Raw genomic sequence first — 23,719 nt, 5'->3', positions numbered from 1 at the left:
CTTAATTGGATTAAGGTCTGGGCTTTGACTAGGCCACTCCAAAACCTTTACACTTTTTTTCCTTTTAAACCACTTGAGTGTTGCTTTAGCAGTAGTCTTTGGGTCATTGTCTTGTTGGAAGGTGAACCTCTGTCCCAGTCTCAAATCACTGACAGACTGAAGCAGGTTTTGCCCAAGAATATCCCAGTATTTTTCACCATCTTCCCTTCAACTCCATTTTCCCTGTCCCTGCTGTCGAAAAACATCCCAACAGCATGATGCTGCCACCATCATGTTTCACTGTAGGTATGGTGTTCTTGGGGTGATGAGCCGTGTTGGTTTGGCGCTAGACATAGTGTTTGTCTTGATGGCCAAAACGGTCAATTTTGGTCTCATCTCACCACAGCACCTTCCTCCATACATTTGGGAAGTGTCCCACATGTCTTCTGGCAAACTCAAAGCAAGCTTTACAGTTTTCTGTGTAAGTAAAGGTTTTTTTCTGCTCACTGTTCCAAAACAGCCACCTCAATTGAGTGTAAGGCTTATTGTGGTCATATGAACAGATGACAGTCTGCTTGGGAACGCTGCAACTCCTTTAGGGTTACCTTTGGTCTCTGTGCTGCCTTCTCTGATTAATGCCCTGCTTGCCCGGGCTGAGAGTTTTGCTGGGCCGCCCTCTCTTGGCAGGTTATTGTGGTACCATGTTCTTTCCATTTGATGATAATGGATTTGATGGTGCTCCGGGTGATCATAAGAGATTGGGATTTTTTTTTTTGATAACCCAACCCTGACTTGTACTTCTCATCAACTTTGCCCCTGACTTGTCTGGAGATCTCCTTGGTCTTCATGGTGTTGTCTGGAGATCTCCTTGGTCTTCATGGTGTTGTCTGGAGATCTCCTTGGTCTTCATGGTGTTTTCTGGAGATCTCCTTGGTCTTCATGGTGTTGCAACCTCTGTCGCCTTACAGAAATGGTAAAGTGTATATACTGACAGACATGTGACACTTAGATTGCACACAGGGGAACATCCTGTCGCGAAGCATGTGACTTATGAAGGTAATTACTTGCACCAGAAATTTTTAAGGGTTTCATAGCAAAAGGGGTGAATACATATGCACATGTCAATTTTATTTGATTTCTTAAATTTAATTTGACTATATTTTTCTCATTTCATTTCACCAACTTAGACTATTTAGTGCTGATGTATCACACATAAATCGGATTACAAAAATATTAACACTGGTTGTAATGTAACAAAATAGGTAAAATGTCAAGGGGGTGAATACCTTCGCTAGCCGCTGTACATGGCTATCAACTTCCACAGTATGGGAAAGGGAAAAAAAAGTATTCCAAAATAGATAAAGCCTCTGAATTGGCCTCATACGAGGACCCAGATGGCAGCGACAGAGTCCTATGGCTGATATGGTCACTTTCCTGCACTCCTGATCGCACTGACATGCCAGCCATTTGACAGCAGCATCTAAATGGTTAACAGCAGCAATCTGAGCCAGCTTTCTGTGTTCTATTATTTTATTGCTCCATTATTAAAGGCATTCAAACAGTCCCTCACTACTTTGAAGACCACACTCGCCACAGCTAAACAAACCTACTTCTCATCGCTCATATCCTCCCTGTCTCACAACCCCAAACAGCTATTCAACACCTTCAATTCTCTCCTCCGTCTCCCAGCACCTCCTCCCTCCCCACTTATCTCCGCTGAAGACTTTGCCTCATTTTTCAAGCAGAAGATTGATAGCATCAGAGACAATTTTGGTCAACAACCCCCAGAGCCCTTCCTCCCAACTTCCCAGCCCTCCACCTCCAAAACCAACTTCTCCACCATTACAGAAGATCAACTCTCCACTCTACTCTCAAGATCGCATCTCACTACCTGTGCACTTGACGCGCTCCCATCCCACCTCATCCCAAACCTCACCACAGTCTTCATCCCAACCCTAACCCATCTCTTCAACCTATCACTAACAACTGGTGTTTTCCCCTCAAGCTTTAAACATGCCTCAATCACACCTATCCTCAAAAAGCCCTCTCTTGACCCATCATCTGTATCTAGCTATCGTCCTATATCACTTCTCCCTTATGCCTCCAAACTACTGGAATAACACGTCTACCTTGAACTGTCCTCACATCTCTCTTCTTGCTCCCTCTTTGACTGCTTACAATCTGGCTTCCGGTCACACCACTCCACTGAAACTGCTCTAACTAAGGTCACCAATAACCTCTTAACCGCCAAGAGCAAGTGACACTACTCTGTTGTCCTCCTCCTCCTCCTCCTCGACCTGTCGGCTGCCTTTGACACAGTGGACCATTCCCTATTACTACAGACCCTCTCATCCCTTGGCATCACGGACTTGGCCCTATCCTGGATCTCATCATACCAAACAGGCCGGACATTCAGCGTCTCCCACTCACACACCACCTCCTCACCTCGCCCCCTATCTGTCGGAGTCCCACAAGGTTCAGTCCTTGGGCCCCTGCTCTTCTCCATTTACACCTTTGGCCTGGGACAGCTCATAGAATCTCATGGCTTTCAGTATCACCTCTATGCTGATGACACACAGATCTACATCTCTGGACCAGATATCACCTCCCTACTAACCAGAATCCCTCAATGTCTGTCCGCTATTTCATCTTTCTTCTCCGCTAGATTTCTGAAACTTAACATGGACAAAACAGAATTCACCATCTTTCCCCCATCTCACGTGACCCCCCCAACGAACCTATCCATTACAGTAAATGGCTGCCCACTCTCCCCAGTCCCACAAGCTCGCTGCCTCGGGGTAATCCTTGACGCTGATCTCTCCTTCAAACCACATATCCAAGCCCTTTCCACTTCCTGCCGACTTCAACTCAAAAATATTTCACAAATCCGTTCATTCCTCAACCAAGAATCTGCAAAAACCCTAGTCCATGTCCTCATCATCTCTCACCTTGACTACTGCAACCTCCTGCTCTGTGGCCTCCCCTCTAACACTCTCGCACCCCTCCAATCTATTCTAAACTCTGCTGCCCGACTAATCCACCCGTCCCCCCGCTATTCCCCGGCCTCTCCCCTCTGTCAATCCCTGCACTGGCTTCCCATTGCCCAGAGACTCCAGTACAAAACCCTAACCATGATGTACAAAGCCATCCACAACCTGTCTCTTCCATACATCTGTGACCTCGTCTCCCGGTAATTTCCTGCACGCAACCTCCGATCCTCACAAGATCTCCTTCTCTACTCCCCTCTTATCTCCTCTTCCCACAATCGTATACAAGATTTCTCCCGCGCATCACCCCTACTCTGGAACTCTCTACCACAACACATCAGACTCTCGCCTACCATCGAAACCTTCAAAAAGAACCTGAAGACCTACCTCTTCCGACAAGCCTACAACCTGCAGCTACCACCGATCGACCAAACCGCTGCATGACCAGCTCTATCCTCACCTACTGTATCCTCACCCATCCCTTGTAGATTGTGAGCCCTCGCGGGCAGGGTCCTCTCTCCTCCTGTACCAGTCATGACTTGTATTGTTTAAGATTATTATACATGTTTTTATTATGTATAGCCCTCCTCACATGTAAAGCGCCATGGAATAAATGGCTCTATAATAATAAATAATAATAATAATAATAATAGTTGGCCGGATCCATTATTAAAATTAGGACTGAGCAGTGACTCTGTGTCTGATAACTCTACACCTTGGGCACTTTCTATAATGCTATATGAGACGAGGGCCAGAATGAAGACGTCTACATTTTGACCTACTACCTATTTACAAAACCTAAAATTGAATATATCATAATGCCAAATCCACTTGTCAAAAGTTGCTGGGGTTTAATAAATATGGCACTTGGCCAAAGTATTAGGGACTGTACAGACTTTGCAGGCTAAGGTTAGGTGGTGGTCTGTATGAACTTTGCAGACTAAGGTTAGGTGGTGGTTTTTACCCCAGGTGCTGTTCCTTCTGGTGTTTTTAGAATTTAGTTTCTTTCTTGCCTTTTTTCAGGACACAGAACCGGTGTTTGAAGAAGAATCTAAACCTATTTATTGCCAGAACTGCCAGAGCATCTCCATCTGTGCGTTCACACAGCGTTCACTTTTGGTCGTTTGTGCAAAATATTGGAGGGTAAGTCAGGGAAAGGTTTCCAAGGATGTCTTTTAGGGCTTGCAAATCCCACTAGGACAAGGCCACTTTTCGTTTTTTACACTTTCCTGTTTTACTTCCCTTTTTCCAAGAGCTTTCATTTTTACGGTATTCATTATGCAGTAACATTGACCTGGTGACTTGATTCTTTAGGTCAGAACGATTATGGCAATTCCAAACTTGTATAGTGTGTGGTTTTTGTAATTATTTAAGTTTCATGACCTATAACTTTTTTTTGTTTCTCCTTTATTTGTTTTTGTTAAATTCAATAGAGCTTTATGAAGATTTGTTTTATTGTTACCATTTTGATCTCTTTTTATTGCAATGAAGCAATTCTGGCCATTTTTGACTTTTTCTTTTTTTTCTTTTATTAGGTTTACCGCATAAGCTCAATTTTAATTTTGTATTTTCATAGTACAGATATATTTTTCTTTAGTCTTAAATTGTGAAAAGGTGGTGATTTAAAGATGTTTATATTATGTTTTTTTTTTCTATAACCTTTTTTTGTTCCTATAACGATCATTTGATCACTTTTTATTTATACCCCCAAACCTCAATATTGCAGTTTTACAGCCAAAATAGTGTTCTCCTATGAAGTTCATCCACAAGCTAGACTTCCCAGGAGAGCCAAGATGGCAGCAACAGGGCGCGCATCGTAATCCATCAGCATCCTGGGATCGCAAATTTGTAGGGTGTGGCAGGAGTCGGTAGGCACTGATGCAGGAGCGCAGCGGCAACCCGGCCATTTAAATGCCACAGTCAGTGATTGACAGCAGAATCTAAATGATTAACAGCAGCGACAACAGAATCTAATTGGTTAACAGCAGCGATCTTCAGTTGCTGCTGTTAGAGGCAGATGCTGACTGTGTAATACAGCCCAATTGTGGAGCCATTTTTTAGCAGAAATATGGCTTTTTAGGGGTATTCTGTTTTGAAGTGAGGCATCATGGGGCAGCACATTGACTCCCTGCCGTTCGCCAGACTTGAGCTACAGAGAGCTGTACACAAGGCCATCCAGCCACCTACGTGGCTGTTCACATGAGGCTTTATACTGGGCTGCCCTAGGCTAAAGATGCATATAGAAACCAGTCCCAATTTCTTTTTAAGTCCTTATAAAAGATTTATGCTTACAGCATAGTTCAAGCAAAGTATGCACAACTTTTCTTTATGGATGGCTAAGGTACCTATGGGCACTGACGTCTGATCACCCCATGGACTCCTTTCAGGTATTTGACGCTGGGGATTATTCTTTGCTGTGTTCTGTCCCGAGCGAGGAGAGTCAGACGTGGACAGGAGGAGACTTCATAGCTGCGGACAAAGTGATCGTCTGGACCGAAGATGGACAAAGCTTTATCTATAAACTTCCAGCCAGGTGACTTCTTGTAATTACCTTTCATATTTGCCTACAAAGTAAAACACACATTTGTTAACCGCACAGACATAAATGAATGTCCAAATATTGACGAGTGAAATATTGTATGTATGTCCCCAATTCACTCTGCCAGGCACAAAAGACCTTTTTGGTCTTGATCCGGCGCTTCCTCTCATACAATCGTCGTCCTTCTTCCATGTTACGTGTGGTTGACGTGTCCTATGTCATCTGCACAGCGTCCTCCATCGCGCTCCTGCGCAGGCGTACTCTTTACTGTCCTGCCGAGGGCAGAGCAAAGTATTGTAGTGCACATGTGCGGGGAAAAGTCAAAAAGCGCCGATGGCCCTGAAGTGAAGCTGGCGCATGCGCACTACAGTACTTTACTCTGCCCTCGACAGGACAGTGAGAAGTGCGCCTGCGCAGGAGCACAATGGAGGACACCGTGTGGATGACGTAGGACGCATCAGCCATATGAAGCGTCGCCCATTGTTTATTTTTTATTTTTTGCCTTGCAGAGGGGATTGGGGACATATATACAAAATACCAGAAGATTGAAAATATGCTGGCCGCACTTTATATGGGGAAAACCTGATGACCGCTTTCTTTTAACGCTAATTTGAACCCGTGATTTTAAAGATTTTTTTTTTAATCTGAATTTTTTTATTTCATGAACTCCCAATTTGAGATTTAAGTGTTCTATTCATTTTTTGGAGCCGTTGTATATATTTCTACTGCTGTACATAGTGTTTTGAGGATTGGGTTATATTAATTTCTTATGGTTGCTTTCAGTTGTATCCCAGCCAGCGATTCCTTTCGTATTGATGTCGGTAAAGCAGTGGAGAACGCGATACCGCCCCTGTTGTACAGCGTCATGCCGAAAGAGGATAAGAAGGTATGTGTTTCATAGTTTAAGGATGAGAGAAGACAAACGTCCATTGGGTTCAAATTGAGGCCACATGAGGCCGATGCCAATAGCCTGATATTAGGGGAAAAATTCCTTCCTGAGTCCACGTTTGACAATCAAGCCACTTATTCCGAATATTGTCTTTTTCAAAGAGGCATCCAGGCCCGCCTTCCTTTTTTACGCAAATACATGCTTACGCATGCATTCCCATAGGCAGTAATGCTTTTTTTTTTAGCGCACTCATCCACATGTGCATGCCTGCGCATATTTGACGGAAATTTGCAGCCTCAAAAATTGCAACATGGTGCGTTAGCCGCGCCCCGCCGCACACTGCGAAAAGACACATGCGTTAGCAATAGTGATGAGCGAATATACTCGTTACTCGAGATTTCCCGAGCACGCTCGGGTTTCCTCCGAGTATTTTTTAGTGCTCGGAGATTGCTTTCATCGCCGCAGCTGAATGATTTATATCTGTTAGCCAGCTTGATTACATGTAAAGCCTCCGTACTCTGGCTGCTCGTGCCGTAAAGCCTCCGTACTCTGGCTGCTCGTGCCGTAAAGCCTCCGTACTCTGGCTGCTCGTGCCGTAAAGCCTCCGTACTCTGGCTGCTTGTGCGGTAAAGCCTCCGTACTCTGGCTGCTCGTGCGGTAAAGCCTCCGTACTCTGGCTGCTCGTGCGGTAAAGCCTCCATACTCTGGCTGCTCGTGCCGTAAAGCCTCCGTACTCTGGCTGCTCGTGCGGTAAAGCCTCCGTACTCTGGCTGCTCGTGCAGTAAAGCCTCCGTACTCTGGCTGCTCGTGCAGTAAAGCCTCCATACTCTGGCTGCTCGTGCCGTAAAGCCTCCGTACTCTGGCTGCTCGTGCGGTAAAGCCTCCATACTCTGGCTGCTCGTGCCGTAAAGCCTCCCGTACTCTGGCTGCTCGTGCGGTAAAGCCTCCGTACTCTGGCTGCTCGTGCAGTAAAGCCTCCGTACTCTGGCTGCTCGTGCGGTAAAGCCTCCGTACTCTGGCTGCTCGTATGGTAAAGCCTCCGTACTCTGGCTGCTCGTGCGGTAAAGCCTCCGTACTCTGGCTGCTTGTGCGGTAAAGCCTCCGTACTCTGGCTGCTCGTATGGTAAAGCCTCCGTACTCTGGCTGCTCGTGCAGTAAAGCCTCCATACTCTGGCTGCTCGTGCGGTAAAGCCTCCGTACTCTGGCTGCTCGTATGGTAAAGCATCCGTACTCTGGCTGCTCGTGCGGTAAAGCCTCCGTACTCTGGCTGCTTGTGCGGTAAAGCCTCTGTACTTTCACAGCTCGAGTTTGTGATGATAAAACCTTCTTTCGGCTAGACATAGAGGATGCCCCCTTGTCGCCAGTCTAGGTGTAAACAGGTCATTAGAAAGATCTCTTTTCTGTCCCTTCATATATTTATACACTGTGGTTCTCTATAATACATTTGTATTTGGCTTGTAGCCATTTTCACAGGAGGATTTCATTAAAAATTTTGGAGCGTTTTGCTTCTGTAGCCTTTATGTATCGGACCCCAGAATGAGTTACCAGTGATCCATCAGTGATGTCTTTTGGGCTTCTCTGGTGAACCATAATCCACACTGATCTTTGACCACATCAGAGTCGGATCAAGCTTTGGTTTGGTCATTATCCAGCCTAGAGGAATTCAGGAAAAGGAAGACAAAGGTTATGAATTCCGCCGTCCATCTAATATCTCACCCAGCAGTGCATTTCCTTTCATTTTTGTTTTATAAACTTTGGTCCAGCCCAGTTCTTGATTTTGGGATTCATTACGTGTGGTTTTGTGGTATAAGCAGGCACTGGAGAGGTTTGATTTGGAAGCCGTTGTGGAAATCCCAGAATGTGACCACTCCTCTGACCCTGGAGTCTTAGAGTTATACACGCCAAGGACTTTACTCCACGTTTTCCCGGCTGAGTCTCATGTAAGAGTTGGTTTTCGCTGTGTGCCATAGAGGGTTAATGCCGGTATGATGTGCTGTGGCTAATATGGCTTGGTGTGTAGGGTTTTCCGGGCCTGCATGCACTATAAAACTTTGAGCCTTTCTGCACTTTCTTCTTACTTCTGCACCCCTGAACTGCTCCTAATTTTGCATGCTTACACGGCACAGCATTCACTTGGGTTCTAAAATTAAAGGGATTGTTTAGTAGATATTTTATGTGTTCCTTTTTTTATTTGAGTGTAATCCCCTTTTAAAAAAAATAAATACTTGCCCTCCTTGATCCCGTTCTGACACTTAACCAGTACCATCTGGTGCTGTCTCATTTCCTGTCTGGAAATACCTGCTCAGCCAATCAGTTCCTGAAGCAAAGACCCGCCTCAATCAGTGATTGGCTGAGCAAGCCTCTTTCAGGAAGTAGAGAGCCGCTAGGACCTGGTAAGAGTCAGAACTGGATGGTGAGGGATCAGTGAGGGCGATGGTTACTACTTTTTACTTTTTATTTTAACCACTTTGAGTTTTTTTTAATCATTTTTATCCCTTAGTTACCCCCTTAAATATAACTCAACATTTCTACGTCCGACTAAGATGGTCACCCGATTTTATACCAACAGTAATAGAATTTGCTTTGACGAATCGCTATGTAAACATCTTGCAACCATTTTCACTACATTAGGTAAATTTGCAAATGATTTCAACCTCAAAAAATAAACAAACTACCGTTGGTGTATGCAGCTCCTATGTAGAGCTGTGGGAAAGATGCCGCAGATCCTCCACCGTTAGGGTCACATTGCGTTAGGGCAGTCCATTTAGCGCAGAGCGCTACGGACTGCGCTAACGCAATGTCCCAAAAGGGATCGCGTTGGCCGATCCCGCTAGCGCAGATCCCCGATCTGCCCTAGCGAGGAACGGACCGCGAACGCTGCAAGCAGCGTTCGCGGTCCGTCACTCAAACGACACCCAATGTGGGCGTGCGCTAGCGATGCGTTCGCCATTACAGGCTATGGCGGCGTTAACGGACTACGTTACACCCCGGTGTAACGTAGTCCGTTAAAAGCGGTCACATAACGCAATGTTACAGATTACAAAGAGAACCCATGTGTAACCAGCTTCTCGCTAATCTGAGCACGGCACAAACATTTGAGAACAGAGACGATATGTGCATCCGAAGGGATTTCTGAGGTTCATCTTCTCAGAGAAACCACTGCTTTACTCAAGAATGTCAGAGTGGCAAAGGTAGTGAGGAGGAGATGTAGATTACAACATTGCAGCTGGGAATGGGGAACACCCACCGAGCACTGAACTTGCAGCTTCACAAATACGTGTGTCACAAAAAGCAGGTCTTTTCAGAATGACACACTGGTGAAATCAGCTGCCAATATACAGGACAACTAACATATGTAGGCTAGAACATTGTGGCAGGGAAAGGGGAACACCCACCGAGCCCTGAACTTTCAGAAAATTGCCTCTTTATGGGGAGCAGGCTATAAAGTGCAAGTGCAATTCATCGGAAAACGCCCTGGTACAGCGGACTTCCGATCATGCATGAGATGCAAAGGTGCTGGTGCTGAACCACAGTACATGTGGACTTCAGTAAATGCAAGTATAAATCTTACCCCTGGGACACACAGTCACATATGATGGCTGCTTCACTGACGTGTTTCGCCGGCTCGCTTTCTCAAGGGATTAAGTCTCTTGTATACATGGATTTTTAAAGTTTTCCGGTCGAATGCCGGCTGTGTTGCCTGCCACCCGGCCCCACCTCCGGAAGTCAACCTAAAGTGTGCATGCCTCACCACTACGAGCACATAAATGAGATTATAACGCCGTGGATGGGCGCACTAGCGGTGAAGAAATAGAACGTGAAAATGATGTCCGCATATCCAGTGCGACTAGAACCATGAGACCGTGAAGCCACGTTGGAGATGAATCAGGAGAATAACACTGTGAACGCGTATACTAAGAGTATATCATGTAATGTAGAATGTTCCGCAGTACAATGAAACCCAAGAAAATAACATACATGGTGATTACTACATACAAAGGTGTAAAATGCAGATCCATGTATAGACATGGACTCAACTGTATACATATGTTAGATGCTAGGTATAGCGAGAATAAAGTGCATAAAAAGACTTCTGTCGTTTTCTTCCGATACACAATATTTGGAGCCAACAGACATGAGGATGGATAAATTACCAAAATATCGATCTATACGAATAATAAAGGCCACTATAAATAAGATAGGACAATGACTCGCCCCCTCTGAAACCACAATATATTTTGTCTGTGCCTCGTACTCTAAAACCCTTAGGGTCAAAGTGATGACTATGTCTAAATTGTATTGGAATGGTTTTCTTTGAAGATGGATCCTGAAGGTCCCTGCCTGCAGTCAGATCTGTGACATATTCCCTGGTACAATTAGTAAGGCCCACGTAAATTTTTGGGCATGTGCAAGTAGCCTAACATCCCATGCAGCTCCCGAAAGGATATCGTCCTTGTTTTAGACCCCCTTGGAGCAGGGGCATGTCTATTAAAGACTGGTGAGCACTTTCTACAGGGCAGAATGGGACGTCAGTAGAAGGCTTATTCTATAGTACCTTTAAAAACATGGCGCTGTGGAAAAGGACCTCTTAAATGGTCACTGTTGTTTCAATAAAACTATAGTATAAGCAGGTGTTTTTACTGCAGATTTTTCCACACTTATTAGAATGGATGAAACTTGCAAGTGCAAAAAAATTTTTAAAATCTGCAAATAAAAAATAAGCAAAGTGTGCATGACATTTCAGTAATTTCATTCACTTAGCACTAGGTAATCCTTCAGGTTTTGTGACACAACTTTGCAGGTAAAAAATGTGACAAAAAAAAGAAACGTGTGCACAAACCTTACCACTACAGAGCTGGATTCTCATCTACGCTGCTCACAAACCTTACCACTCAATAGTTGGATTCGCATCTACACTGCTCACAAACCTTACCACTCCAGAACCGGATTCGCATCTACGCTGCTCATAAACCTTACCACTCCATAGCTGGATTCGCATCTACGCTGCTCACAAACCTTACCACTCCATAGCTGGATTCGCATCTACGCTGCTCACAAACCTTACCACTCCAGAGCCAGATTCGCATCTATGCTGCTCACAAACCTTACCACTCCACAGCTGGATTTGCATCTATGCTGCTCACAAACCTTACCACTGCATAGCTGGATTCGCATCTACGCTGCTCACAAACCTTACCACTCCAGAGCCGGATTCGCATCTACGCTGCTCACAAACCTTACCACTCCAGAGCCGGATTCGCATTTACGCTGCTTACAAACCTTAACACTCGACAGCTGGATTCACATCTATGCTGTTTACAAACCTTACCACTCCACAGCTGGATTCGCATCTACGCTGCTCACAAACCTTACCACTCCACAGCTGGATTTGCATCTACACTGCTCACAAACCTTACCACTCCAGAGCTGGATTCGCATCTACACTGTTCACAAACCTTACCACTCCAGAACCGGATTCGCATCTACGCTGCTCACAAACCTTACCACTCCAAAGCCGGATTCGCATCTACGCTGCTCACAAACCTTACCACTCGACAGCTGGATTCACATCTATGCTGTTTACAAACCTTACCACTCCACAGCTGGATTCGCATCTACGCTGCTCACAAACCTTACCACTCCACAGCTGGATTCGCATCTATGCTGCTCACAAACCTTACCACTCCACAGCTGGATTCACATCTACGCTGCTCACAAACCTTACCACTCCAGAGCTGGATTCGCATCTATGCTGCTCACAAAAATTACCACTCCATAGCTGGATTCGCATCTACGCTGCTCACAAACCTTACCACTCCAGAGCTGGATTCGCATCTACACTACTCAGTGCTGCAGCTGCTGCTTATATATGTTTGCTATAAAAAAAATAATGAAGACCAAACTGGTGAAAATGCGTGAAATGTGTAATTTCATGGCAAGAAAGTTACTCCTCATGTACACACACGTGACATGACATTTTGGCAGATGCATCTTATTGGCTGTTAAAGGGATAATAGCAATAGAGATGAAGTGCCTGTAGACTTTAGATGTTTTTGCAGAACGTTTGGAAACTTTTGCCCACTTTATGCTGCAGTGGTGATGGCGTACTTGTAATCTCAGCAGCTGCTTACAGGAATATAGTGAATGCACAGCCGGAGGTTGCTGTAATAATCCGCCAACTTGTTGTCACTTTGTGTATATTTGTATTGTAAAACGTGTCTTTGTTGGCAAGTAATGGCGCCTGCTCTGTGTTTTTTATTAATTTTAGGCAGCGGTGGCGGTCATGGAGCCGCAGGTGGTCTTTATACTGGGCTTCCTATCAGCTCTGTAGCTGTGTGATAAGTACATGCCATTGATTAGTAAGTTAACGTCTTCATTAGAGCGCCAGGCAGCCGCAGAATTCAGTGCGCCATCCTAAATGCCAACCAATTTCTTCTGAAACAACTTAATTGCCGTTATTCAGATCCCTCCCGCCTCTTTGTTTTCCAGCGGCTCCTCGCTCCCTCCTAACAATGCGCAATTATATGCAGGATGTGTTTCATTCTGCGCCTTTTCATTGTCTTTACCATAATGACTTTTTGGAGACCATTTGCAAATTTTACACAGCGATCGGTATATTGTTCATAAACAAGAATGCAGATAATTGAAGGACATGAAAGAAACGATCGTCTTTTACTGGTAAACAATGCGAGGGAACAATACCAGCAGGGGGCAGCAGCGCAGCCATGTATTCATAGCAAGCGGGACTGCTGCCCTCATGGAGGCTTCCACAGCTCTATTATAAGGAGCCGAATGTAGACATTTTGCTAAAAAAAAAATAAATTTATTTCTATAACGCCAACATATTCCACATCACAATTCATGTGCAATCAATGTTGGACATTATAATAAGGGTGAGGGACACAAGCTTATGACTAAATGGAGGTATAGTGGTGGTGGGGGCACAAAAGTAAAAGATGCTTGTGTTGTATGGACCAGCCATCTTTGTAATAAATGAGTGTATACGGGGAAAGCTACGTGACCCAGCCGGTATCTATATATGGGGAGGGTGTGGAAGCAGATGATGGAAGAGACCAGATTTTGTGGAAATTTTATCGAAGGAGAAAAGTGAATTTAAAAATATGGATACTGGTATTAGCTGGATTGTCTTCTGTAGTGCATTCCAGAGAATTTGGTACAGCATGAGAGAAGTCCTGCAGATGGAAGAAGGATGTTAGGAATATAGATAATGTTAGTCTTTATTAACTAAATGGTGATCACGGGTATGGTGATAGCCAGAGAAGGGAGGAGATGTAGTGTGGAGAGCAGGGGTAGAGTGATAGCCGGAGAAGGGAGGAGATGTAGTGTGGAGAGCAGGGGTAGGGTGATAGCTGGAGAAGGGAGGAGATGTAGTGTGGAGAGCAGGGGTAGGGTGAGAGCTGAAGAAGGGAGGAGATGTAGTGTGGTGCAGTACTGTGGAGGGCAGGGGTAGGGTGATAGCCGGAGAAGGGAGGAGATGTAGTGTGGTACAGTACTGTGGAGACCAGGGGTAGGGTGATAGCTGGAGAAGGGAGGAGATGTAGTGTAGTGCAGTACTGTGGAGAGCAGGGGTAGGGTGATAGCTGGAGAGGCGAGGAGATGTCGTGTGGTGCAGTACTGTGGAGGGCAGGGGTAGGGTGATAGAAGGAGAAGGGAGGAGATGTAGTGTGGTGCAGTACTGTGGAAAGCAGGGGTAGGGTGATAGCCGGAGAAGGGAGGAGATGTAGTGTGGTGCAGTACTGTGGAGAGCATGGGTAGGGTGATAGCTGGAGAAGGGAGGAGATGTAGTGTGGTGCAGTACTGTGGAAAGCAGGGGTAGGGTGATAGCCGGAGAAGGGAGGAGATGTAGTGTGGTGCAGTACTGTGGAAAGCAGGGGTAGGGTGATAGCCGGAGAAGGGAGGAGATGTAGTGTGGTGCAGTACTGTGGAAAGCAGGGGTAGGGTGATAGCTGGAGAAGGGAGGAGATGTAGTGTGGTGCAGTACTGTGGAGAGCAGGGGTAGGGTGATAGCCGGAGAAGGGAGGAGATGTAGTGTGGTGCAGTACTGTGGAAAGCAGGGGTAGGGTGATAGCTGGAGAAGGGAGGAGATGTAGTGTGGTGCAGTACTGTGGAGGGCAGGGGTAGGGTGATAGAAGGAGAAGGGAGGAGATGTAGGATGGTGCAGTACTGTGGAGAGCTGGGGTAGGGTGATAGCCGGAGAAGGGAGGAGATGTAGTGTGGTGCAGTACTGTGGAAAGCAGGGGTAGGGTGATAGCCGGAGAAGGGAGGAGATGTAGTGTGGTGCAGTACTGTGGAAAGCAGGGGTAGGGTGATAGCCGGAGAAGGGAGGAGATGTAGTGTGGTGCAGTACTGTGGAAAGCAGGGGTAGGGTGATAGCTGGAGAAGGGAGGAGATGTAGTGTGGTGCAATACTGTGGAGAGCAGGGGTAGGGTGATAGCCGGAGAAGGGAGGAGATGTAGTGTGGTGCAGTACTGTGGAGAGCAGGGGTAGGGTGATAGCCGGAGAAGGGAGATGTAGTGTGGTGCAGTACTGTGGAAAGCAGGGGTAGGGTGATAGCCGGAGAAGGGAGGAGATGTAGTGTGGTGCAGTACTGTGGAGAGCAGGGGTAGGGTGATAGCTGGAGAAGGGAGGAGATGTAGTGTGGTGCAATACTGTGGAGAGCAGGGGTAGGGTGATAGCCGGAGAAGGGAGATGTAGTGTGGTGCAGTACTGTGGAAAGCAGGGGTAGGGTGATAGCTGGAGAAGGGAGGAGATGTAGTGTGGTGCAGTACTGTGGAAAGCAGGGGTAGGGTGATAGCCGGAGAAGGGAGGAGATGTAGTGTGGTGCAGTACTGTGGAAAGCAGGGGTAGGGTGATAGCTGGAGAAGGGAGGAGATGTAGTGTGGTGCAGTACTGTGGAGAGCAGGGGTAGGGTGATAGCCGGAGAAGGGAGGAGATGTAGTGTGGTGCAATACTGTGGAGAGCAGGGGTAGGGTGATAGCCGGAGAAGGGAGATGTAGTGTGGTGCAGTACTGTGGAAAGCAGGGGTAGGGTGATAGCCGGAGAAGGGAGGAGATGTCGTGTGGTGCAGTACTGTGGAAAGCAGGGGTAGGGTGATAGCCGGAGAAGGGAGGAGATGTAGTGTGGTGTAGTACTGTGGAGAGCAGGGGTAGGGTGATAGCCGGAGAAGGGAGATGTAGTGTGGTGCAGTACTGTGGAAAGCAGGGGTAGGGTGATAGCCGGAGAAGGGAGGAGATGTAGTGTGGTGCAGTACTGTGGAGAGCAGGGGTAGGGTGATAGCTGGAGAAGGGAGGAGATGTAGTGTGGTGCAGTACTGTGGAAAGCAGGGGTAGGGTGATAGCTGGAGAAGGAGGAGATGTAGTGTTGTGCAGTACTGTGGAGAGTAGGGGTAGGGTGATAGTCACCGATGGCACAAAGCTCTAGGGAGTAAGAGGTCAGAATTGCAAATTTTGACTGACCCTCTACTCTTTTAAGTCAATCCAGCTGAGTACCTCCTTAGGATTCTCAAAAATGGATGTCCCTCCCAGAGCGACCACTCTGGGAAAAGTATGGAGGTAGCGTAGTCTGTGCTTAACATCCAGGAATGGCGCCCCTCGGTTTTGAGACCTCGATACAATAATCTTGGAAGAAGAACATTTTTTGGCCATTGCGGGAGATGTCCAGCCTTGAGGATAGCATCTGTGTCATTTATAATGAAGCAGCTTGATTAGGACTAGACATGGAGGAGCCCCTGGTGGTAGCGACCCTGTGGCTACCCTGTGTTATTTCCATAGCAAAGAGCGGAGAAAAGACCTCTGCGCCAGAGCACAGCCATTTTTCAAAATTCTCAGTAGGATTATTACCCTCTGTTTTCCATTATTCCTCCTGAGTCTGTTCTCCAGGTCGTCTGTTTAAGACAACAAGGCCAGGATCTGCTGGTTCATGTCTGAGGGATTCAACAGGCTGTATGTTTGCCTCGTCAGAGGAGGATGCCCCTTTGGCCGGGGTTCTGGTCGAATCCAGCTAATTTCATTGCTGCAATTGAAGCAGCTGATCTTCACCGCCCTTGTACCTGCTGAGCGCGCGTCGGTGCCATTGTGGGATTCCCTGCCTGCACCAGCTGCAGCATCCTGGTGCTTTTTTGCCGCTCTTCCAGCCATGATTCCTCCACAGATGGATGCCAGTGAGCTTGGGGAGCTGTGAGTCATATTGCCGGAGTTCAGGACCACAGGGGCCCAGTGGCTGATATCCCGGACCTCTCCTACTATAGGGCCGCTCACATGCTCGACAAACCATGCCCCCTTGGAAAAAAAACGTTCTAATGTATTTATATATGCCTTAAAGGGGTTGTCTTATCTTTATAAATAAGGATATTTGGTAAGTGCTTGTAAAAACGAACAACTTTGCAATTTGCCTCCTATTGAAAGATCACTGCGTGTGGTATTGCGATGTAGGTACTTTGAACTAATGGAGTATTATAGTTTGATCGTTGGCGTTTCACTTGCTGGAAAACATTACAGAAAATGTGTAGACATGTGTTTCAGTTGGTGGAAGCCTAGTGATAGTCTAGACTGACCTAAAATTTGGCGCTGGTTTCGTACTACTGTGTGGCCCCTGGTGAACGAAACACACTCTGCAGTTAATTGTGCAAATAAATTTTAGTACTGTCACCACTAGGGGGAGCTCACCGCATAAAATTCTCATTAAGTTCAATACTAGCTCTTTAAATCCATGTGCACTCGGCTCCCCCTAGTGGTGCCTACAGACAGTCAAAATTCTATCATTTAAAGGGATTGTCCAAGATTTTTTTTATAGCAGCAAACGTGACCGCCAACGTAGTAATGACGTCACATGCATCCTTGTCACCCCTGCAGCCAATCGTGCTTGAATCTAAAGCCAATGATTGGCTGCAGCTTTTATGTTGATGTGCTGCATGTCACAGTAATGGCAAACTAATGGCTCGGCCCTTTTAAGTTACCGGTAATAATTCGGGTCCCTCTCTCTCCCACAGATGCTAATCTGCCCTCCGGTTACGAGGTTCTTCTATGGACGCCGAGTATCTTTCCATAAACTTCTGATCCAAGGCGACTCTTCAGGGAGACTTTGTATCTGGAGCGTCCCCGATGAACTCGAGCAACAAGACAACGTCGAAGGTGAAGGCATAAGCCGACAAGATGATTTAACGTGCAGTGTTAAAGGGATATTGTGACTACACTCACTTCGGCATCGGCGGCCGGTGAAGTCAAGACTTACTAATACCCGCCAGGACGAGCGCGGGATCTGCAGATCCTTGTGGTCATGAGTTTACCGGCTCCTCTCCCCTCCCAGTGTGGAAGAGATCGGAGCCACAATATCCCTTTTTAAAGGGGGTTTCCAGGAGTGGAAGAGATTAAATTAGTGGCAGGACATGTTTTAAAGCAAACATTACCCCGGTGTTATGTTATATCCCGCTCCCCATGGGTGCTGACATTCTCGTGTTTACCCCGAGACTTTGTGTACGTTCTTGCTTCGGTGACGCTTTATGTCCACAGTCAGTAATGCTGGCATGTACGGCACCGCTCTATGTAAGGGGAACAGTCAGTCTGTGGGCACTGAAGCAGCGGAGGGTTTAAAGACCAAAGTCATTCTTTCTATCTGTTCTGAATGCTGCTCTTCTCCTGAATCCGATGATGTTTTTCTTTTGTTCCTGCTCCTCTCTGCTCCTGAGATATGGCCTTCACTTCCCTCTATGTAATCCTAGACTTGTTAGCCAAGTGGGCGGGTTTTTAATCTTTTCACGAGGCTAGATTTATGTAAAGTGAAAAGGGGTCCGTATCTCGGGAACGGAGAGGAGCAGGAACAAACGAAAAACATCACTGGACTCGGGAGAACAGCGGTATTCACACCGGGTAATAAAGCAGACACGTTTATGGCAAGTGATTGCTCCTCCGTAACAAGTGAGTTGTTTTTTTACCTAAAATTTCATGGAGTTCCTTTCTTTCAAGTCTCTTTAAATATCATTTAAGGGGTGCCCATTGTTTTTGTTCTTCTGTTGGACAGCCATGTGTTAATGGCGCTCCACCATCCAGACTTTGTATGGATGCCGGAATCATAACTTCTCCATGGTTCCAAAATGGCTTAAACAGGGTGTAATTACCTTTACTACCTGAATTTTTTTGCAGTGTGTTAATTCAGCTTTCTATATTCATAGACCACCTTCATCAGATGCCATATTATGGCGCCATTATTCCCTAGAAGCATGGCTTCCCCGCAGGGTTTCCCTGTAGAACGGCGCTGCACTAAGCACCATGTCTACCGCAGGACGTAGTGCTCACATACTGATACTGAATATATCCTGGACTTACGTAGTACATTGTTACGCGTCTTTATATTTTCTTTTCTTACACTAATTCTTGTTTCTGATCTTACAATATCACAGGGTTGAAAATCACCACAACCACGTCGCTCCAAGAAGCCTTTGACAAGCTGGCGCCCCGTCCTGCTGGCATTATCGATCAGCTCAGCGTGATGCCAAACAGCACCGAACCTCTGAAAGTGACCGCCAGCGTCTACATCCCATCTCACGGGCGTCTGGTGTGCGGGCGAGAAGACGGGAGCATAATTATCGTCCCGGCCACGCAGACTGCCATCGTTCAGCTACTGCAAGGAGAACACATGCTGCGGAGAGGTCAGGAAATCTCCGACTCATCAGTGATTATGTGCACGAGACGTACGATTACAGCGTGGGTCCAGCCTTGATGTATACAAACCGTGTTTGTATGTTGGGGAATTGCCTTTATAGCAACTCCCTAATGTGCCTCCGTTATTGGAAATTGTCTCTTCAGAGCGGAACTAGAACTCTATATATTCATCTTGTATAGGAAGTAGCAATCCTAAAAGTCTCCTCACCTTGGCATGTCACTCTCTGCAATGAGAAATGTTACTCCTTGGATTCCGTTATTGGAATCCCTCCATTTATGAGCAGGAGCGATGGAGCAAGGAAATTCCAAGCCACAACCCCACATAGCCTCGGTCTGTGACCTTGCTATGTCGGAATGTTGTTTATCCATCCGTTCAATTATGTTGCCATCTTTTGCGTATTCTGGTAATAGAAATTACCTTTTTTTTCCTTTTCCGTCCGATTTTTCTTAGGTTGGCCGCCTCACAGAACTTTACGGGGTCATCGAAACAAGGTGACCTGCTTGCTGTATCCCCACCAAGTGTCCTCGCGCTATGACCAGCGCTATCTCATATCAGGAGGGGTCGACTTCTCCGTAATTGTGTGGGACATTTTCTCAGGAGAGATGAAGCATATCTTCTGCGTCCACGGGGGAGAAATCACACAACTGCTCGTCCCGCCAGACAACTGCAGCGTAAGTATCCCATGAATTGGAAAATGCCCCAGTATTGATGCGTCCTAGTGGAACGCTGTCTCTTAAAATTTTCCACTGGTTTATTTAGATACAGCCATGAACCAGGGTAGGATCATTAGCATAAACACGTCTTTTATAGGCTTAATGGAAAATAAAACAAAGCAAATGGCACAGTCCGTGTTGCTGCCGGGATCTGACCTCTCAGGAAACACATAGGAAAAAAAGGTCCAACTTTCCTTTATTGTCGCACAAGTCCAAGGTGGTGATGTATCTGGCTAACCCTAGCCTCTCTGAGTTCTTTGATGCAGGGCAGCGAATATGCATCAAATTTAAACACCTCATTTAGTTTCTTGTGCCAGATGTAGTAGGTAGAACGTTTGGGAGTGTTGGCGTTTGTCACCGAAAAACGCCCAGTGATGGGCCCTTTGAGCTCTAACAGCCTTAGTCACTCCTGAGAATGCCAATATCTAAGTTTTTAATTTGGCATACTCTTGTGTAACCTGTAAGGCCAGGGTCTCAATAATCTTTTCGGGGTTCACCAGTTAAATAGGGTGCAAGCACCTCCCCCCTGCTGCGGTGGCTGCTTCTCCCGCCCTGCTACCCTTTTGAACACAGTCAAAAATGCCTCAATGCAACATCGAAACCCCCAAAAAGAATGTTGGAATTGTGTGGTGTTGTTTTTTTTCACCATTTCTCCCCTTTGAGAATTTTTCTCCATTTTTCACTACACTGTACAGAAAAATGAATGGTGTCATTCAAGACTACAACTCGTCATCCTGCAGAAAAAACATGTCCTCATACAGCTAAGTCAACAAAAAGATTGAAAAAAAAAGTTCTGGGTTTTTGGAAGAAGGGAAGGCAAAAACTTGCCTGGTCATGAAATGTTAGAGCCTCGAGTCTCTGATTTGTATCCCACATGAGCACTGTAATGAGATATTAGGTAGAGTTGTTGTAAATCGGTGGCCATGACAGTCGTCAGTGTCCACGGCATGGGAGCAACGGTGGTACCGCCTCTTACCCGCCTTCATTCCCGATTCTTCTTTCGATTAGCCTTCTCGGATAGACCACATATGTGTGTCGCGCCACAATAGTGACGTCACGCCAGGCCGGCTAATCAAAAGAAGAGCCAAGTGAGAGTTGGTTCTCCTGCTCTCGTGAGGCGGCCAGAAACCACCGTTGTGGCCAATGTCATAGACTCGCACCGACTCTGACATTACGATGAAGTCCACCACTTGCCCTACATGCCTTATATTCAATTGCGCAGCACTTATGCACCCGGAACTGATGCAAAACATTATCCAACCCTATCCCTCACAAAACAAGGTGAAGTGCCACTAAAATTAAAAAAAAAAGTGCAGCCATTTGCCCCACGAGGAATGGTGGTGACCATAGGGAACTTGGTTCTGGAGCAGGAAGCAGACTTCACTATGTGACTACATTAAGGGTATGTTTCCACGTTCAGGAAACGCTGCGTTTTTGACGCTGCGTTTTTCCGCAGCGTCAAAAACGCAGCGTCCAGATGTTACAGCATAGTGGAAGGGATTTAATGAAATCCCGTCTCCACTATGCATGTAAAAACGCATGTGTTTTTGCCGCGAAAACGCACATGCGTCGCGTTTTTTCAGAACGCAGCATGTTGCTACAATGAGCAAAACACGCAAGAACATCGCAGGTGACCTGCCAGTGACCTCACGTGCAGTTTTGGTCAGGATTTTACTTGCATAAAATCCTGACCAAAACCTGAAGCAATCCTGAACGTGGACACACACCCTACTGTCTCCTGTAATTAAAAGTGCAGGGAGCTCTGGATTGTCTGTGCGCCGCTTAAGCGGTCAAGAAACTACAACTCCCAGCATGCCTAGCATGATAACAGAGCCTTAGGTTGCAATACCTGCCTAATTCACTTGCGCCTCATTCCTGTAATTCTACCTTATCCGCTCCTCCTACTAGAAGGAAGCCCACTCCTGCGTCGTCTACTCTCCATTAATTAGCGGCGGACCGCCGCCATCTCTTCTGGTATCCATCACTGAAACCACAGCCCAGGATAATGCATTCAGCGGCATCTCGTTTTGATTATCTCAATTATTGTCTATTATTATTTTTTTTTCCTTTATAATAATTGCCCTAAATGGCATCTAATTAAAAGTAAGAAGCTTCAGTTAATTGGTTGTTATAGATTGTGGTGTGTCACAAGACGAATCGTTTCCTCGCCTGCCACGTTTCTTTCCATCCTTCCTGGCCATAAAGAGAAATAACCCCCGAGATGTCATCCGTCACATGGGTAATGCATCCCACCGGCCGCCCCGCACCCACTTGAGTAATGGGCGGCGGGTGCAGAATACGACGCCGTTCCTGTAAAGGTCCGTCTGCAAGAAAATTAATATGACAGCAATAATGCAGCATATAAAAGATTAAATTCATTAATATTGGACTAAATCAATAGAGAATATTTAGCCAGAGGCTAATTTTTTTTTTTTTTTTTTTATTCCGTTCAATAATATAATACATTATGTATCATTAAGTCGTAGCGTAATTTACATTCTTTGGAAACTAATGAACCCAAGAATTAATCGACAATAGAAATTGGAAGTAACAATCATTCTTTAATGACCTGTTTTTGTTCTCTGCTATCAGCCACTGTTCTGCAGTACAGTTGACCTGGGGCTAGGTTTTTTTGTAATGCAGAGATCCAATCCCCTACTTAGGCATAGTTTAAAAAGCCACATTTTCCGACTCCCCGCAGCCATCAGAGCTAACTACAAATGCCACCATTATTAACTACTTGGCCTGCCCATAGACTTTATTAACGTCTGCGTCGTCGACATTTTCCCCTTCACTGACATTCTAAAACATCAGCAGCTATCATGCAGCTGTTGGAGTGAGGAGCAAGTTGTCAGACACAGCCAGACTTCCCAGAGACAAGACAGACATGGTCTATTACCATGTTTACCTTTTCGATGATCTCTGTATAAACGGCACTGAACTAGCACTTATGTAAAGAGATTAGGCAGCACTGACATTGCTTCCTTCTCCGAACTCGGTGAGCATGTGATCACAGGGTGCAGGAAGTACTGGGTCCTAGGGGACCCAATCAGCTCTGCTATGCAAACAATAGTGGTGTTGAGACAGCATCAAGCTTCAATACCATGTAGATGCACAAATGCTAAATGTGGGGTGATCCTTTTTTCCCCCAAGCAAAATCCAACTAAAATAAGGTGGCTTCAGCATCCAGTAATGATCAACTTGCTTTATTATGGCAACTGCTGCTCTTTCTGTTCTTGTGATGCCATAATAATGCAAGTTGTAATCATTGGATGCTGAAGTCACTTTCTTTTACGGAGTTCTGCTGTATGGGTAAAATGCTGTAATTCCTCTGTAACTGGGGTAATATACCAGCCCTAGTTACAGGAGAAATCTGTCAATCTAAAGAATGTATTAATATGTTAAAATACTTCCCATCTCCCCCCAAGATCTTTTAAGGCCTTGTGGGGGAAGCATAGTGTGTGAAATACATGAAACAAAAATAGAAAAAATAAAAGTAAAACACTATTAGTCTAAATCTCTGTTTCTAACCATGCCCTCAACGAAAAATACAATGGGGAAAATAAGTATTTGATACACTGCCGATTTTTGCAATTTTTCCACCAAGAAATAATGGAGAGGTCTGTAGGTACACGTCACCTGTGAGAGAATCTTAAAAAAAAAATTTTTTTAAAAATTCCAGAAAGTTCTATTTTGGTTTCATGTGACCACGTGACCTTCCCCCATGCCTCCTGATGGTCATTGTCGAGCTTCAACGGCGTAAGCAGGAGGACCTTGTGTGCCCTGCGGGATTTGAATCCATGACTGCGTAGTGTGTTACCAATGGTAATGTTTGAGACTTTGGCCCCAGCTCTCCTCAGGTCATTGACCAGGTCCTCCCGTGTAGTTCTGGGCTGATTCCTGACCTTTCTCAAAATCATCCTTATCCCACGAG

The 23,719-nt window shown here is 45.9% G+C and overlaps 1 protein-coding gene across 3 annotated transcripts in view; it reads left to right on the top strand.

Moving 5' to 3' along the window:
* Positions 1-23,719, top strand: part of WDR7 (WD repeat domain 7) — a 418,087-nt gene that overhangs the window by 40,175 nt on the left and 354,193 nt on the right. For 2 of the 3 annotated variants that reach the window (XM_069746037.1, XM_069746038.1), the window contains exons 7-12: positions 3,990-4,109; positions 5,354-5,499; positions 6,289-6,391; positions 17,403-17,544; positions 18,810-19,058; positions 19,523-19,743. In XM_069746037.1, coding sequence (XP_069602138.1) covers positions 3,990-4,109; positions 5,354-5,499; positions 6,289-6,391; positions 17,403-17,544; positions 18,810-19,058; positions 19,523-19,743 — 981 coding nt within the window. Of the gene's footprint in view, positions 1-3,989; positions 4,110-5,353; positions 5,500-6,288; positions 6,392-8,208; positions 8,335-17,402; positions 17,545-18,809; positions 19,059-19,522; positions 19,744-23,719 lie in introns of all 3 variants that reach the window. The other variant, XM_069746036.1, reaches the window with a different exon arrangement.

The sequence above is a fragment of the Ranitomeya imitator genome, chromosome 1 (assembly GCF_032444005.1).
Source record: "Ranitomeya imitator isolate aRanImi1 chromosome 1, aRanImi1.pri, whole genome shotgun sequence".
In the NCBI taxonomy this organism is placed as follows: Eukaryota; Metazoa; Chordata; class Amphibia; order Anura; family Dendrobatidae; genus Ranitomeya; species Ranitomeya imitator.
The sequence above is the reverse complement of the archived record's forward strand: the minus strand, read 5'-3'. Positions and strand labels throughout refer to the sequence as shown.